The 16,645-nt window shown below is 36.1% G+C and overlaps 1 protein-coding gene across 4 annotated transcripts in view; it reads left to right on the top strand.

Moving 5' to 3' along the window:
• The window catches only part of PEX5L (peroxisomal biogenesis factor 5 like), a 225,798-nt gene that overhangs the window by 115,617 nt on the left and 93,536 nt on the right, over nucleotides 1-16,645 (top strand). For 2 of the 4 annotated variants that reach the window (XM_047731155.1, XM_047731142.1), the window contains one exon: nucleotides 12,425-12,529. The exons of the other annotated variants lie outside the window; for them this stretch is intronic. In XM_047731155.1, the coding sequence (XP_047587111.1) occupies nucleotides 12,425-12,529 (105 nt within the window). The remainder of the gene's footprint in view (nucleotides 1-12,424; nucleotides 12,530-16,645) is intronic. 4 annotated transcript variants of the gene reach the window in all.

Here is a 16,645-nt window from a genome sequence, read left to right as displayed (position 1 = left end):
CCTTCCCTTTCTGGTTTGTCAGTTGAAGGAGAATCTCCAAAAAAGGAACTATGTACTACAGAGTGTGGGGCATGAGCCTAGACTCAATACAGACCCTGGCTTCAAACCCACTGGAATACTGACTAGCTGAATGGCCCACCTGGCTGTCCTCTTAGTCCAGCCTCTTGTGTTCATGGGTGTCAGTACATGGTGGGTGACAGAACTGAGAGGTGGTTTTTCCTTTTTTAATAGGCCCTTAAATAGTAGCTTCAGGAGCAAATTTCATGCGACTATTGGTATTTATAACCATGTCCCATATTTGGGATTAATCAGTACTATGATTTTAGCCAGAAAGTTTGACAGAAGAGTAAAATGAACTGGTATATCATCTGCATATGTAACTCACATATAAATGTGAGTTACAGATTTACGGTGATTAGAAAGAGGAAAACTGGCTTTATTTAAAACATTCAAGCACTTCAGGAATCCTGATTCCTTCAAAGTCCCCTACGGATATCGTCTCAAGCTGACATCTTCATACAGAACAGTTCAGGCTATCTCTGACAGCCAGAGACAAGCTGTAAGCTCTGCCCCAAAATAAACTACAGAGATGCAAGAGCTTTTGGGAAAAACAAAAAACTACCTGTGATACATGGTTTTTTTCCAATTGTTCTATTTTTTCAATTTTTCTATATTTATATACATATCGTTTATTTTAATTGATGTGCATACAAACTAATTGAAGTCTCTAAGTCTCTAAGATATAATTTTCTTTTTTTTTTTTAGATTTTATTTATTTATTTGACAGAGAGAGAGAGAGAGATCACAAGTAGGCAGAGAGGCAGGCAGAGAGAGAGAGAGGGAGAAGCAGGCTCCCTGCTGAGCAGAGAACTCGATGCGGGGCTTGATCCCAGGACCCTGAGATCTTGACCTGAGCTGAAGGCAAAGGCTTAACCCACTGAGCCACCCAGGCGCCCTCTAAGATATAATTTAATAAGCTTTTAGTTGGGAATAAATAACTTCCTTGGAGCATTCAGATTTTGAAATTCTTTGAAAAATGTTTTTTCACAAGAAAATTCTTTTCAAGAAGCTCCAAACTATAATTTGAGGTCATGTGGCTAAAACCTCAATTCAGTTTGAGAAGGCACAGCTCCTGCTGGCATGAGCTGACCACTCCAGGCACAATCTTCATTTGAATTTCTTTTAGGCAATTTTCCCTGACAAGTAGGTCATAGTCCCTGACAGGACACTACCATAGTGACCAATTGTGGCCACCTGGGTTTAGAATTTCTAGTTTTCAGTATCTACAAGTCATTTTGATCAGATTAGAAGTAACAAAAGGAATTAGCTGAGACAGCTTTGTAATAACCCTGTTACTTACTGAATTGTCTTTGGATATTTCTATACAGTTTATGGAGGTACCGAGGTAAGACCACTTTGTGTGATCTTTCAAAAGTACTTGTTTAGTTACTCTGTTAGTTTATTGGGGTGTCCATAACAAGTACCACAGGCTATGTGGCTTAAACAAAAGAAATTTATTTTCTCATAGTTCTGGGGGCTAGAAGTCTGAGACCACGGTGTTGGCAGGGTTGGCTTTGTCTGAAGCCCCTGTCCTTGGCTTCTAGATGGTTCTCTTCTCCCTATGTCTTCATGTGATCTTTCTTCTGCATCCTAATTTTCTTTTCTTTTTTTTTTTTTAATTCATTTATTTGACAGAGATCACAAGTAGGCAGAGAAGCAGGCAGAAAGAGGAGGAAGCAGGCTCCCTGCTGAGCAGAGAGCCTGATGCAGGACTCGATCCCAGGATGCTGGGATCATGACCTGAGCCGAAGGCAGAGGCTTTAACCCACTGAGCCAGCCAGGTGCCCCCTAATTTTCTTTTCTTAAAAGAATACTATTTGTATTGGATTAGAGTCCACCTAATACCTCATTTTAACTTAATTACCTCTTTAACCGTATCTCTAAATATAGTCACATTCTGAGGTATTGGGAGATAAGCCTTCAATGTATGAATTTGAGGGGAAAACACAACTCAGCCCATAACAGTTATTAATGACAACTCATTAGAACCTGGTTCCTCATTATCCACTGTTGGTAGACTCAGTGTCCCCATCTTGCTTTCTGTTCCTTGATTTCTGTGCTTTGTTATTAGTCCCTTTAGGTTTAGGTCATCCCAACCCTGGTCTTTGTTTATTGGCTGCAGAGATTCAGATTTACTTGGCTCATGGATAAGACTTTATCCATTCGGTGACTGTTCCCTGCCCCTGTTGCTATTATTGAAGTCTGTTTACTCTCTACAGGGCTGTTTTTCAGCTCTTTGCACCTCTTCTGTTCTTTGTGGTTTCTGAACTCAAATTCATTACAATGTTTTCTATATTAGTCCAAAACCAGAAACAAGCCAAATGTCCATCAGTAGTAGAATCGGTAAATTGTGGTATATTCAGATGATGGAATACTGCACAGTGGTGAGCATGTCATAACTATTTAGTCCACACATGAATCTCACAAACATAATATTGCATCTTTGCCACCTATCTCATAAGGACAATTAGGCCATGGAGTCCATGAGCTCAGCAAGAACAGTTGATAATTAATATTTATTGAATACATACCTTGTAATGGGCACCGTGCAAGTGTTTTTATAGATACTCTTATTTAACTCTCACATATTTATGAAGGAGATAGTTTTTCTATCCTATTTTCAGAAAGTAACATGAAGGCTTTGAGAGAATAATTTATAAAAGAGAGAGCTGGGCTTAAAACTCCTGTCTTCTGACTCCAGTGCCGGTATTGGTGCCCTCATGTTTCCTGGCCATCTGTCTTTCTCTTCCTCTGATCTTGGAGGCGCACTGGGTCCATTCACTGGTAATTGCCTCGACCACACCTGGCCACACCTCACTGGAGTTCATAGCTCCAAGATTCCTCCATACTTTCCCTACCTCTTGACCACAAGGTGAGGGAGACTGTTCTCTCCCCTTCAAGGAAGGGGGAGGTATTAGGGAGGAGCCAACCCACACACTTCAGTGACTCTCAGAGGACAGTCTAGATAAGCAGAGATGACAGAGTCTGATCCAGAATTACAGAATAGGAATTCCCGAAGCCTCAGCTTCTCTCTTAGAGCTGTTTGAGAGAAGTCAGGCAGATGGAGTACCTTAGCTGAGACTTTCTTGGCTAGAATTGGCCTAGTTTCTATAATTTATTTTTCTTACATTTTATCAACAAAACTGGGGCATTTGGTGACTGGAGAACAAGCTGGTAAAAACCCTGCACCAGGGGCTCCTGGGTGGCTCAGTGGGTTAAAGCCTCTGCCTTCGACTCAGGTCATGATCTCAGGGTCCTGATCTCAAGGTCCTGGGATTGAGCCCCGCGTCGGGCTCTCTGCTCAGTGGGGAGCCTGCTTCCCTCTTCTCTCTGCCTGTCTCTCTGCCTACTTGTGATTTCTCTCTGTCAAATAAATAAATTCTTTAAAAAAAAAAAAAAAAAAAAACCTGCACCTGCCAGAAAATGAGGAATGCTGCAAAGAAGGCTACTGAATACTCGGGCTACAAGGCCTCGACACTTGTTCATCAATTAGTAACAGAATTTGCCTGAAACATAAATAAAGGGGATGAATTCCAGCTCACTAGCTAACAGTCCTTCCCTAGCATGAACACAGATGCAGTGTAATTCTACCTTGGGACATCTGGATGAATTTGCTGTCTCAAATTCAATAACTTGGTAACAATATACTTATTATGTGGTCTTTTCATTTATTTTGACAAGAAGGTGGGGAAGGCATCGAATCCCTGGTAAGTAAGTTTCACCGAAACTGTTTCGTGGTCTTAACCACATATTTACCTACAGGGATTCTTATTTATCGTATTTATTTTGGAAAATTTTCCAGTCTTAGAAAATCTGGAAAAGATAGGAATGATAAAGACACCAAATTTTTGTGCATGGTTCCTCCGAAGTTTCCTTACCACCTTCCTTCAACATTCGAAGATCTTATATACTACACCAGCTTGGCTACTTGCATATACTTAGAAACCAGACCTCAAGACCTCTTCTAATTCCTCCCAGAAAGAGCCCGGTCTCAACTTCCCTACCCCTAAAGTACCACTGATTCAGACTAGTCTAAGCAACTACCAATACTGGTGATGAATGATTATCATAGCACTTCACTTTGTTTTGAGTGTTGGGACATCCACCCATTTGTGCAATTAAGATTCAAGTAGTCCAGAGTACTTGTATTTGGGGAAACATTTTTCGAAAAGAAAATAATAACAAAGTAATCTTTAGGACTTTGTGTCTCTAGTTGTTTTCCTTCCTCTTAAAAATAACCCCAGAGGGGCGCCTGGGTGGCTCAGTGGGTTAAGCCGCTGCCTTCGGCTCAGGTCATGATCTCAGGGTCCTGGGATCGAGTCCCGCGTCGGGCTCTCTGCTTGGCAGGGAGCCTGCTTCCCTCTCTCTCTCTGCCTGCCTCTCTGTCTACTTGTGATCTCTCTCTGTCAAATAAATAAATGAAATCTTAAAAAAAAATAAATAAATAAAATAACCCCAGAGGGTGCCTGGGTGGCTCAGTGGGTTCAGCCTTGGCCTTCAGCTCAGGTCATGATTTCAGAGTCCTGGGATCAAGTTCTGCATCAGGCTCTCTGCTCAGCAGGGAGCCTGCTTCCCTCTCTCTCTCTGCCTGCTTCTCTGCCTACTTGTGATCTCTTTCTATACCAAAAAAAAAAAAAAAAACCAGAAAAGTACCTTGTTTAACAAATCATGTGAGATATTTAATAAGGAACTGAAAATAATAAGAGTAACCTTTAATTAAGATTATATTTTCATTTACATATTTCACACAATCATTAAAAGCCTCTCAAATATAAATATATTTATAAAAATATAAATTTAAATGACAAATTTGGGGTTTATCATACAAAAAAAAGAAAACAACACCTCATTCTACATTTATTCATAATTATGAAATTTGTATTATTTATGTCTTCCTCAGTATAAGGCTAAGCAAGGTCAAAAGAAAACAATTTATTTAAAGCCAGACCACCATAAGAATGAAAAAGTTAAAAAAAAAAATTAAAAAAAAAAAAAGAATGAAAAAGTTGCTTGTAGGTGCATAATAGAGAAGCTCAATATTGAGATAATATAGGTTCTAAGTAATTTAGAGCTATATCAATCAGAATAAACCTGTAGTAAACTTTACTAATTCATAACTAGTTATAGATGAAAGAGAACTGAATGCTATTACCTTGACCATTTGACAAGAAAGCTTGCTAAGCTCACAGACACAGTGAGAGTGAGATGGGAGAATGTTTAACCTTCTCAACAGAGCAAACAAATGACAGATTGTGGACAAATGGATCTCTTTAATTAAAAATAAGTCTTATCTGTCCTTCAAAGCAAATTTTAAGCATCTTTACTTGGCAACACTTTATTAATATTAATGAATTTTTATTAGATGCTTGAAACTTTTATTTATTTAAATCTCTAAGATTTTTTATCTAATTCAGAATTCACTTCTGTCAAAGTTGGCCATACTATGTGATTGCAGTGTCTTAAATAATTTGAAAAAAGCATCCAATACTTGTATTTATTAAGTAAACTTGAGTGTCTATTGCTATATCTAATCGTGCAAAACAGCTCAAAAGAAATAAGCATGACCTCTGCCCACTCAAGGCAGTTTCATTGATGAGACACAATCAAAAAACATCTTGTAAAATAAGTATTATAACCAGGTCCCTGGGTGAAGCTTAAGCTTCATGCACAACTCAGGATTTTGGAGTACCAGGCAATTCTCTTCCTCACTTGAGGAACAGAAATTGGAAAAACTGGCAAGGAATACTGTGGAACCAGCTGATGACTCTGGTCATTGAGGGCTGGTTTTGGTTTTGTTTTTGGTGTTTTAGTTGTTGTTGTTGTTGTTTTTTAAATAAAAATAGAGACACAAGTTGACTCAACTTCTTCAGAAGTATTCCTGGATGGTCAGGAAGATGCCCTGAGGCAGGAGAGAATAAAGTGTTTCACCTTGTCGTCTGGTGGAGAGATTACATTTTCAGAATCACATCAGTTTTGCATGCCAACGTCTTCTGCCTCAGGCCTAAATGTCCCAGGTTTTCTGAGTGTGTTTTAAGGACTACTGAAGTAAAAGCTACTGATCAGGCACCCAGTTAGGTTTGTAAGTAGTGTGAGGGGAGACTCCCTGAATCCTAACAAAAATAGTGAGAGCAGCAGCAGTACCAAAGGGGTCTGTAAGGGTGGGCGCAGCCAGGATGGATGGAGCTGTGTAGGTGGTGGAAGGAGCCAGGGCCAAAAATAGAGCAGCCCGGGATGACAGAGAGCAGCTGCAGGGACAGGATCACAGCCCTGGGGATGCCACACTGAATGCTGAGAAGACACAACCCAGGATCCATTTAGGCATTAGGCACTATGGACACAGTACACAGAGCCCAAGCTACTTTTAAGGGCCCATAAAAATGTTTTAATTTCAATCTCTCTTAAAAACAGAACCCCCAACATGACTGTTAGAATAACAAATGTGTAACAATAAATCCAGTCTGGATTGTATTTGTCTTTATACCAACACAGTCATAAGACATGATTTTTAACTTTTTTTATGGAGAAAGGGGACCCTGAAGGCAAAAGTGTTAGGACCTGTGAAAGCCATCATATCCCCTGCACCAACCACTTAGGCCAAAGAAAATAAATGTGGATATGGGTGGGCTTGGAATGCTGGTGACTTTTGTGGATAGAGGTTTAGAGTTAAAGACCATGGAGATTGTTTTAAAAAAAAAAAAAATAGACCATAGAGATTATCATCCATGACTTTCTTCCACCCAGTCTCCTCCCTCCCCACCACATGCAAAGTCTAGAAGGGTACAAGAGAAATGCAAGTGACAGATGCCACGGGCACAACAGTGATATGGTAGAATGCAAGACTTCCTAAAGTTCCTAGGATAGGTGACTACAGTAGAGTGCACCTGTCATCTGGCAAAACAATGCTGTGGAAGAAAAACAGGATGGTAAGGAAGAACTAAATGGAGGCTCAAACGGAAACATTCTTTTTAAATGCCCTGTGTCATTATTTTAAACAGAGAGGCAATTTGTTCACTGCAACTTGGCTCTCCTATTAAAATCACATTATTTCAAATGATCAAAAATCACATTATTTCTAGCTACAAACATATCCCTGAGGCAATAGTGAATTCATTATGATTTATGAATTCCGCATATGAATCTCTAATTAAGAGAATTCTGCCCTTGCTTCCTAATTGTTTACATCTAAATCTGTGCTTCCTTCTGTATAATCACAGAAACAAGAATGGGACCAGTATGCCGAGATCTGGTTCTACTTGTAACACTTTTAACATTTAGAGAATATTCTGTTGCAGGAGGAGGATGGGCGTGAGTTGACTGTAACTCTGAGAGAATCAGTATGGTCTGAGCCCTCCTCTATGTTGGAAGAAAGCTACAGGAACACACAAAATGGGAAAGGACACAATATGGTAGGCAGGGATCACCAGTGTTCAGAGGACACTAGGAAGCATTGCTCTGACATTTTCCCAGGTTGGGAGTTTGAAGACAGCATGACACTTACCATGACATTTACCTTTCCAAGTGAAAGAAGGTTATCCTGGCTCTGCACATGAGAGATGAGACAGCCATCAGAAATTAGCTGTTTTTGTGGCCAGTTTCCTGCAGGAACGTTTAAGTCCAGGGTCCAAATTTATGAGATATACAATTTTCAGCTATATGCAAAACCGAATATCATTTCATTTCAAACAGTGTTGTTGAAATAATATCAATGGCAGGTATTTGCTTGCATACATGTATATATGAAGAAATGTATGTAATACATTCATAATTATAAAGTTGATGGTAGTTTGCCTATTCTTAAAACATTCATCCTAAAACACTGTTTACTCTCCAATACTGTAAATATGAAACATGAAATCCATGAAAATGTCAAGGTTGTTATTTTTATTTTTTATGCCTGCTTTTTCTCAATTTTTGGCAATAGCATGTATTAATTTTTAGAATTTAGACAAAAGAAAGTCTATTTTTTAAATTCATATATTAGATAATTTAGGGTTAGCTGAGATGTTTAGTATTGTAATCTTTTACTTTTCCCCTAATTTAGTACTTTTCCATTTCTTCTTTTGAATATCTCTAATGAAGACACTCTGGATTATTATTGATAGATTAGGAATAATAAACATAATTTTTAAATTACGATCTCCATAGTAGGAGTAATAGAATCTGTAACTAGAAAATTGCTTTTGAATGGGCCATGTAACTGTGGCATTGCATACTGTATTTCGTGCACCCAAAATTTATCTGAGGAAAAATCCTAATAAAAATGTCATTTAATAGCATTGAGTTAACATTTAATAGGAATTAGAGTGATGCTACAACTTATAAACCTAATAAGGTCTACAGAATAAAAAGAAGTATATATACATGAAATCTGTAGGTTAGTTTTCCACAAAGATAAAAGAAACAAAAATATTTTGTTCCCAGTATGCTCATGAGTGAAGTTATGGATGATTGATTCTTACTGACCATTACACACTAAAGAAAAGATTTTTCAAAAAGTTTACTTAGATCCAGACTCTGTGATTACACTGAGAAGTGGCTGCTTCTCAAAACCTAAGTGATATAAACAACCTGTACTTATGGCCATCAGTGAGGAGGACATGGGCGAGAAGGAAGCACATGGGCCGGGAGGCAGCTCAGCCACATACTAGCTTTGAGGCCTTGGCTAAATCACACCATCTCTGAGCCTCACTATCTACCTAGCAAAGGTATCTTGTACTTCACAGAGCTTTCATGCAATCGTTTAGGTAAAAATAGGTAAAACACCTAGCCAGAGTGCCTGGCATATAGCAGCTTCCCCAAATAATTTAGTTCCCCTCCCTATGAGACCAGCCTGCTGCCAGTACCTCCTCATCCAAAGACATCTGGTAGCTTCACATCCTGAGAGGATCCTGTGATTTCAGTATTTTATACTCTGTTGTTTATATACTATATTAACAGAGGGAGTGAGCCCAAATTGGGTTTTCTTAATAAACGTTAATATCATTCACCGTACTACCTGTGTTTCATTCATTTATGCCTGGTCTTATAATAGAAGTTAATAAAAAGATTATTCTCAAGAATTATTATTTGTTAGTACAGCAACCATTGATATATTTCACTGGGAAGGAAACAAAATGATAAAAGAAACCAAGAAGTATTGAAGAATTCTTACAACAAATCACCAAGAAAAAAAAGGAAATTTCTCCACATGGTGAAGTTTTCCAGTCAAAACCATCTCAAGAAATTCAATAAGGAAGTGGGGAAAGGTGATTTTGAAGTATTATTTGAAAAGAAATCGGCTAAAATAAATTACTGGCAGTGTCCCAATGTGATAATCAACTTGTAACCTTTCTCTGTTCTTTTCTGTTATTGCTAAGAATTACATAGAAGCATACAGGCTTAATGTAATCCAAATCCACTTATATGCTTGAGTGTGTATTTCATTATTGCTGTCTCTGTGTTGTTTCAGGTAATAGATTAATACTGAATCTTCGGTGTGCTTATATTTAGAAAATTGTGCTTGAAGTCTGGATAATTATGCATATATAGTTGTTATGATGTATTAAGCCACTGACTTCAAAAAAGGAAAAAAACTTGTATGGGTGTATTACTGTAGGTCCTGTAGATCTGCTGACAAGCAAAAGTGAATAGTTCCATGAATTGCCAAATCAATTCTCAGCCAGGTTCTGAATTCTAGAAGTGTTACCCCACAAGATAAATGGACAAATCAGAAATAACACAGCTTGATTTTAAGATAGCAGGTGGAGGTGACAATATGGTCTAAGAGAAATCTTGCTCTGATAGATGAGTGTATTCATTTGATTTGGCAGTGGGTTTAGACACTATATCTGGAACCATGGAGATGTCATTGTGGCAGACCTTCCCGTTCTGTTCTCATACTGTACCACACTTGTCCAACAGTGAGGCTCATGGGGTAATGACTCAAAAGTCAAAAGGCTATAAAGAAAAAAAGTTGCTAGCAGGCACTAACATGGGTGTCATGACTCTTTTCAGGTAGTAGGTGTAACCTTGAAGAAAAAGTGGCACTGTCTTCAAAAAAGTGACCTGACCCTGGCTTTGGTGGGTTTTTCTGCAAGAAATAAAAAGCACCGCATGTGTTTATTATACATCCTTTCTAGCTGACCACTGCTTTGTTCTAGAGTTCAGCATGAAAGGACTAATTTTTATTTTGTTTTGTTTTTTGTTTTAGTGAAATGGCATGTCCGTTGCTAATTCTAGCCATAATAGTTGCACATGTGAAAAATATCTATATATAGCTCATGATTGGTAGCATTTCAAATAAATGGTATATTGAAATATTGACCTGAAATTTTTTGAGATGCTTATCAATTGACATTTTTTTTCTTAGCGCAAGAACAGATTCTGAATTATTATTATTATTTTAAAATTATACCTTGTAACATTAGGTTTGTTCCTTTAAATATATTAGGAATTTAAATATAAGCATGCCACTTTGTTTATTGCTATATTATTAGAACTTCTTGGAGCATGGAAAGAATTCTTCACAAATGATTTTGCTCTTTTCAAAAAATAAACTGCAAAGATTCTTGTTAAAAACTGTATTTAGTCTGTAAATGAGTGTAGCTTTTAAAGCCTTATCACTTTATAGTATGTAATATTTCATCCAAATAATTTTTATATTTTGAAAAAATGTTAAATAGTTTAATAGTGCCGTAATAAATATTTTCCCAGAATGCAGAATTGTATGCATCTCTGTTTTAGGAAGTTCACAATGCTTCATAAAGAAAAAACCTGGGATTGTTATGCACCCCAATTTGTTATGCAGTAGATCATTGTCTTTCTTTATCTTTCCAGAAGTCAGTTATTTTAAGAATTGCGGCCTTATAAACTTTTCAGAATACATATGGAAATTACTGTTATATGTGCTAAATAAAATCTCAGTAGTTGATATCCCATCGTGGAGATAACACATTATCATTCAGTAATGCTAGTTCTGTTAAGTCAAAACAAACTAAAGGCACTTCCAACATTGTAAAGAGATTCACACATTTTAAAATCTAATAACTGCAGAGAAAGTGTTCTTTGTTTTCATTAATAAAACCTGCCACTCATTACATTTTAGAAAGGCAATGCCTGAGAAAATAGTTTTGCTTCCTAGAGTAAACCTACCTTCTAAATACTTAAACCCCTGTGTGAGTCCAAGATCATAACATAATTTCATAATTTCCTTTTTTTGCTGCATGGAGATTATCAAGATTTATCAATCTCTGGAGTTAATATTGACCCTAGCTCTTAATTCCCTTTCAGATAACAGACCCCCATATGTCCATTTTTTTAATCTTTGCCTATGATATCCCTATATGCTACATTTGTATTTTAAGTAGATTTAGAACACAGATACTCATATGTGCTTCTTAGTATAAAATTGTTTCTTTCGGGAGGCTTTGCCTAGAGACCTGAGAAAATGGAAGTTTTCGTTTTTAAAATGTTTAAAGAGTATTTAATTTTTACATAGTATAAGATGTTTCTAATTGGGTTATGAAGGTGATATTTTGTTTTTTTTTCCATTATTCACATCTACTCACAAAAAACTTAATAATCCAGTAAACTAAAAAGACAGAAAGCCAGCATACCCCTTTATAGTCCAAAATTATGCTTGTATGAGACAAAAAAATGTGGGGATATATGTATCAGAGCTTCAATTATTTATCATCCCTTATTTATACCTAGATTCTTTGCGATCCTCTAATTAAAAGGCATTTCTAAGACCCTATTAAAATTCTTTGGTTTCAAAATCATTGAGAGTTGAAAAATTTTTCACCAAGATCATGCCATCTCCACAAAATACACAAGCTGGGTGAATTTCTGGGATGTTAGGCTGTTGAAGAATTTTTAGAAGTTTTATGACACTTTTACTCTTTTTATGCCCGATCCACTAAAAAATGACAGAGTCCAGAGACCACCCAGCAAAATCCCTCCGGGGGAGTCAGACACTGATCCTGATCCCTATCTCGGACTCCTCACTGTCATGCAAAACATTTAAGGATGTTATAAGAACAGTTAGTAAATGAACTAGGAAATCCATAGTGTTTTAAAATCAATACTATAAAAATTATGTTCATGTCATGTAAATTGCCTTAAAATATATTATACATATAAAATACTATGTTAAAATTAAATATAATATGTCAGCTGTAAAGGTGAAAAAGTAGCTAACTAAAAGTTCACAAATAATCTCTTTTCAGATTTTGTGTGTTTTCTCCTCAGCCAAAAGCCTCAAGATTCACTTGCAGCAGCCTACCTCTTCATTTATGTTGGATTGCTCTTTAAACATTAGAATATCTTGTAATAATAAGTTAAAGATTTCTCCTGACACAAGTCATTGTTGATTTCACTGTTATAGGGAAAAGGCTCTAGGGCGGCAGATAAGGCTGTTGCCATGGTGATGAAGGAGATACCGAGGGAGGAGTCTGCTGAAGAAAAGCCCCTCCTAACTATGACATCACAGGTGGGCAGACCCATAGGGTTCCTGTAGGAAGCTGACATATGTTAATATATCAGACATTGTGATTTTTAACTAGCAAAAAAAAAAAAAAAAAAAAAAAAAAAAAAAAAAACCAACATTAACTTGAACCAATTTTTAAAAAACACAGTTTCAATGGAACAATTATACAATATAAAATGAAAACCAAAATTGCTAAAAAAAAAAAGGAAAATTCCATCATTTAGTTATTTGTGGATGTTAATTTTCATTACTCAACTTTAGTTTTAAAAAAAGTATGTGCAAGTAAACCATGTTGCTACTTTATAAAGGAATCTTGTTAACAACTTTGGGAAAGAAATAACAATTAAGCTAATGGTACATTTGAACAACAACCAAAAAAAAAAAAAAAAATCAAATTCCTGTGAATAAATACAAGTTCTATTGTATACATATGTCAGTTTACCAGTAGAATATCTAAATTTTCTTAAATGTTAAATATATTTATGTTGTGACTATGCATACTACATATATGTCTATACATATTTATGTGGATAACTAATTTACAGGAATGAGCCAGAAGTCCCTGAGTCCCCATGCAGAAAATGGCATTTGTGACCTCTCTTATACTTAGTGACCTTGACAACAAAAATATCATCTCTATTATAAACACATGAGAGCCATTTTCAGCATTTATTATAACAAGTATAGAAAAAAGTTTGCATTTGTATGCAAAGACACACTGAGACTGTGAATCCTGTATGTCCTCAGGGACTTTTGAAACACCCTGTAAAATCCACATAAATATGTATAATATACTCATCACCACTCTGTGGAACTATCAGTTTTAAATTCTTAAATGAAAAATATTTTTACTTGCATTTATCTTATAATTTAGATTAGATTGTTATCTTAAACATTTCTTTTTCTCTGTAATGCAATAGTAAATGCAGTGATTCAGTTCCAATTATATGAACATGTCTAGAATTAGAAACATGTCCATTTACAGTCCTCATGAAAGGCATTTATATCAAAAGCTAAATTATGGCAACTTATTTTTAGAATATCATCAGATCACATCCCCAGCTGCTGCCAACATGTGTGGTTTTAGTTTATTCTAAACACTGTGTTGTAAGTAATGAAAATCATAACAACATACAACAATCAAAATTAAATAATAAAAAAAGTTATCAAAGATTCCTAGGACTTTGGGATAAATTTTGTATTGTGAGTTTTTTAATCCATAAAGAAGAGATGCTTCTTCCCAATCACCCAGAGTAGTAGTTAGAAAGAAATTTCTTCATATTTACCAAGGTCTCCATTCCCTACATAATTTATATAGTAAAACATATACAGTTTTACCTTGATCTCCTGGCCTTTGTAGAATCCGTGTCCAAAATATTCAGCTCACAATTCCTCAGGTAAATGCTGTGGGAGGTGAGAACTAGTTGGGAGTTCTTGGTTAATGATAGCCATGTTCATCAGTAGATAAGAGCTACCCAGAATCTCCATTGGCATAAATGTGCTATAACATATCATTCAGAATATCACAAGTTAGGACAGGCTCCAGCACCCAAAATTCTTTTCCCTAAACCATGCATTGCTATGTGCTTTCCAGTAATCCCTTTCAAAGATCCAAAATTGCCATTATAACTTAAGCTTGAATTTAAAATTTAATGCAAAATAATATTTTTTATTTTTTAATTTAGAAAAGAAATAGTGATTATTACCATTTTTTCATATTCAGAACATTTGTGTGTAGCAATTTCCTCCTTTAATCCCTGTCTAATGTTGCATTGACTGTTTTTGAGGTACTAGTTACAATTTTACTGCATGAAGATTATGTAATGCTTTCTTTGATGCATCATCTTCTTGTTGCATACTGGGTAGTTTATGAATCAGCAAACAGAGTTCTGATTCATAAAATGTAATGCACCTGTTGTGTTGATGACTTTATGGAATTAATTCAGTGACAGCTGTGATACAATTATTTCTCAGTCAAATGCAGCTTTATTAGTTGACATACTTTTTCCACTGTACACAAGTGGCTTCTTTCCTGCTATGCACCAGTGGCGTGCACAAACCAAAAAGCAGCAGAATGATCTGAAAAAGTGAGTACTTCTCATAGCAACCATAGCATCCAGTCTGTGCACCATACCACATTCTTACTTGTTATCTTGTGTGAATGTATTAGTGTCTTGAAATATGTTTGTCCCAGCATCTCCTATAAAGCTCCTTATGACATAGCACTACATACTACTGAATACATTGACTCATCTTCATTACTGGTATGTCAAAACCAGCTGCTCATTCATAGATTCCAGATATGTCTGAAGCTAACTGCTGCTCTCTTAATAATGTCCTTAGGACAACCATAACCAGTTAAATACAAAGTAAGTTCTTGAAACCCTGGTTTGGAAACTTGTTTAATAACTGTTTGGTCAATAGGTTTTAAGTGTAGAATAGTTTATATTGAAGCATATTTTTGTATTATGTGATTATTACAATCACTTTTAGAGGGATTTAGCCAAACATACACCAGTGAAGTCATGTATAGTATGCTGAACAAATTGAACTAAAACAGAAGAGTTGGCCGGGTGACCTGAATTCAGAAATTTCTGGGCCCCTGAAAGTTGCTTTTTGTTTAATTCAGTTATTAATTCTGTATTAATAAACATATGTCAAGCACTTCATAGAAGCTCAGGGTCATGCTGTCCTAGACAAACACCTTAAGTCAAGCAGTATGTAAACAAGTGTGCATTGATGAAAGATCTGAAGGAAAACCAATATGCCCTCAAGTCTTTGAAGGAAAACGGTTTCTCTAGGCCTGGGCTGTCCAGCATAGGAGCTACTACCCATATGTGGCTATTGAGTGCTTTGGGGCTCCCAACAATTGAGATGTGCTTAAAGTATAAAACACAAACCCGATTTTGAAGATTTAGACCTAAGAAAAGTAATACAAACTAAGGCATTAATAATGTTTTATTGATTACATGTTGAAATGATCATTTTTTGATACATTGGGCTAAATAAAATACATTCTTAAAATTATTTTTCAACAGTTTCTTTTCAATTTCTTTGAAGTGGCTACTAGAAAAATTTAAATTACCAGGTTCTCATGGTAGTTCTATTGTACAGCACTCCTCTAGACTGTAATAAATTAATCCAGTTTGAGGACAGAAGGATCAACTATGTGCCAAAGGACTGATTGTGTCATAAAAAATTATTCTTCTTTATGAGAATGAAATTATGTTAGCAAATTTTTTTTCTCATAAGGAACCATCAAAAGTTTCCATTTTAGCCACATCCCCTGGTACTTCTTTTTAGCAAAATACCTCCCATTCATTTTTTGTTACAGAGCATAGTATCTTAAAACTATGTATTTCAGATGTCTTCTTGTTAAGGGAATTTTTTTTTTTTGCAAGCTCAGTCTTTGTGTTTCTATCTGTCCCCACTCCTTATACCTTGATACTGAAAATATTTTTGTGTCTGATAAACATAAAAAGAATAATGTCCTTGTTTGGAAAAACATTCTCAAGGCTACTAAATATAACCTTGTTTGGATTTCTGTTACCAGCCTGATACAATTGCTTTATGTTCTCCCGCTTGCCTCAGTGTTGGTACTGCCCAAGCTGTAAACAGTAATATCTGTTCATTTCCCCATGAAGAGATTCACATTTTTAAGTCTAACTTTTCTGTCAAGAAAGTAGTTATAGTCGATGGACATTTAGATCAAGTCAAATAGTTAAAAGTGATTACATGGTTATCCTTTACTGGAAGCACCCCTGGGACCCATATGTAGGAACATAGGTAGAGGGAGGGGAGCAGAGCAGAACCATTAGTACTATTACCAGCTCACAAGAAATTAATTCTGTCAGGTGTCAGAGTTACTATATATGACAAAACTCTCAAAGTATGAATACTTAAAGGAAGCATGCTAATGATCTAGTGAGTCGTCTTGTCTTTTCAATGGATTGAGTCAGTTAACAAAACTTATCATTAGTTTTGATAGGGTCACTATTTTGATGGGCATTGCACAAATTTCTAAACTTGCATAGGACTAATAAAGCCATAAACAAGTAGTGCAATTACAAAATTATGAATGAAAACCTACTTTAAAAATGACATATATTTTAATCAACA

The sequence above is a fragment of the Lutra lutra genome, chromosome 1 (genome assembly GCF_902655055.1).
Source record: "Lutra lutra chromosome 1, mLutLut1.2, whole genome shotgun sequence".
NCBI lineage: Eukaryota > Metazoa > Chordata > Mammalia > Carnivora > Mustelidae > Lutra > Lutra lutra.
The sequence above is the reverse complement of the archived record's forward strand: the minus strand, read 5'-3'. Positions and strand labels throughout refer to the sequence as shown.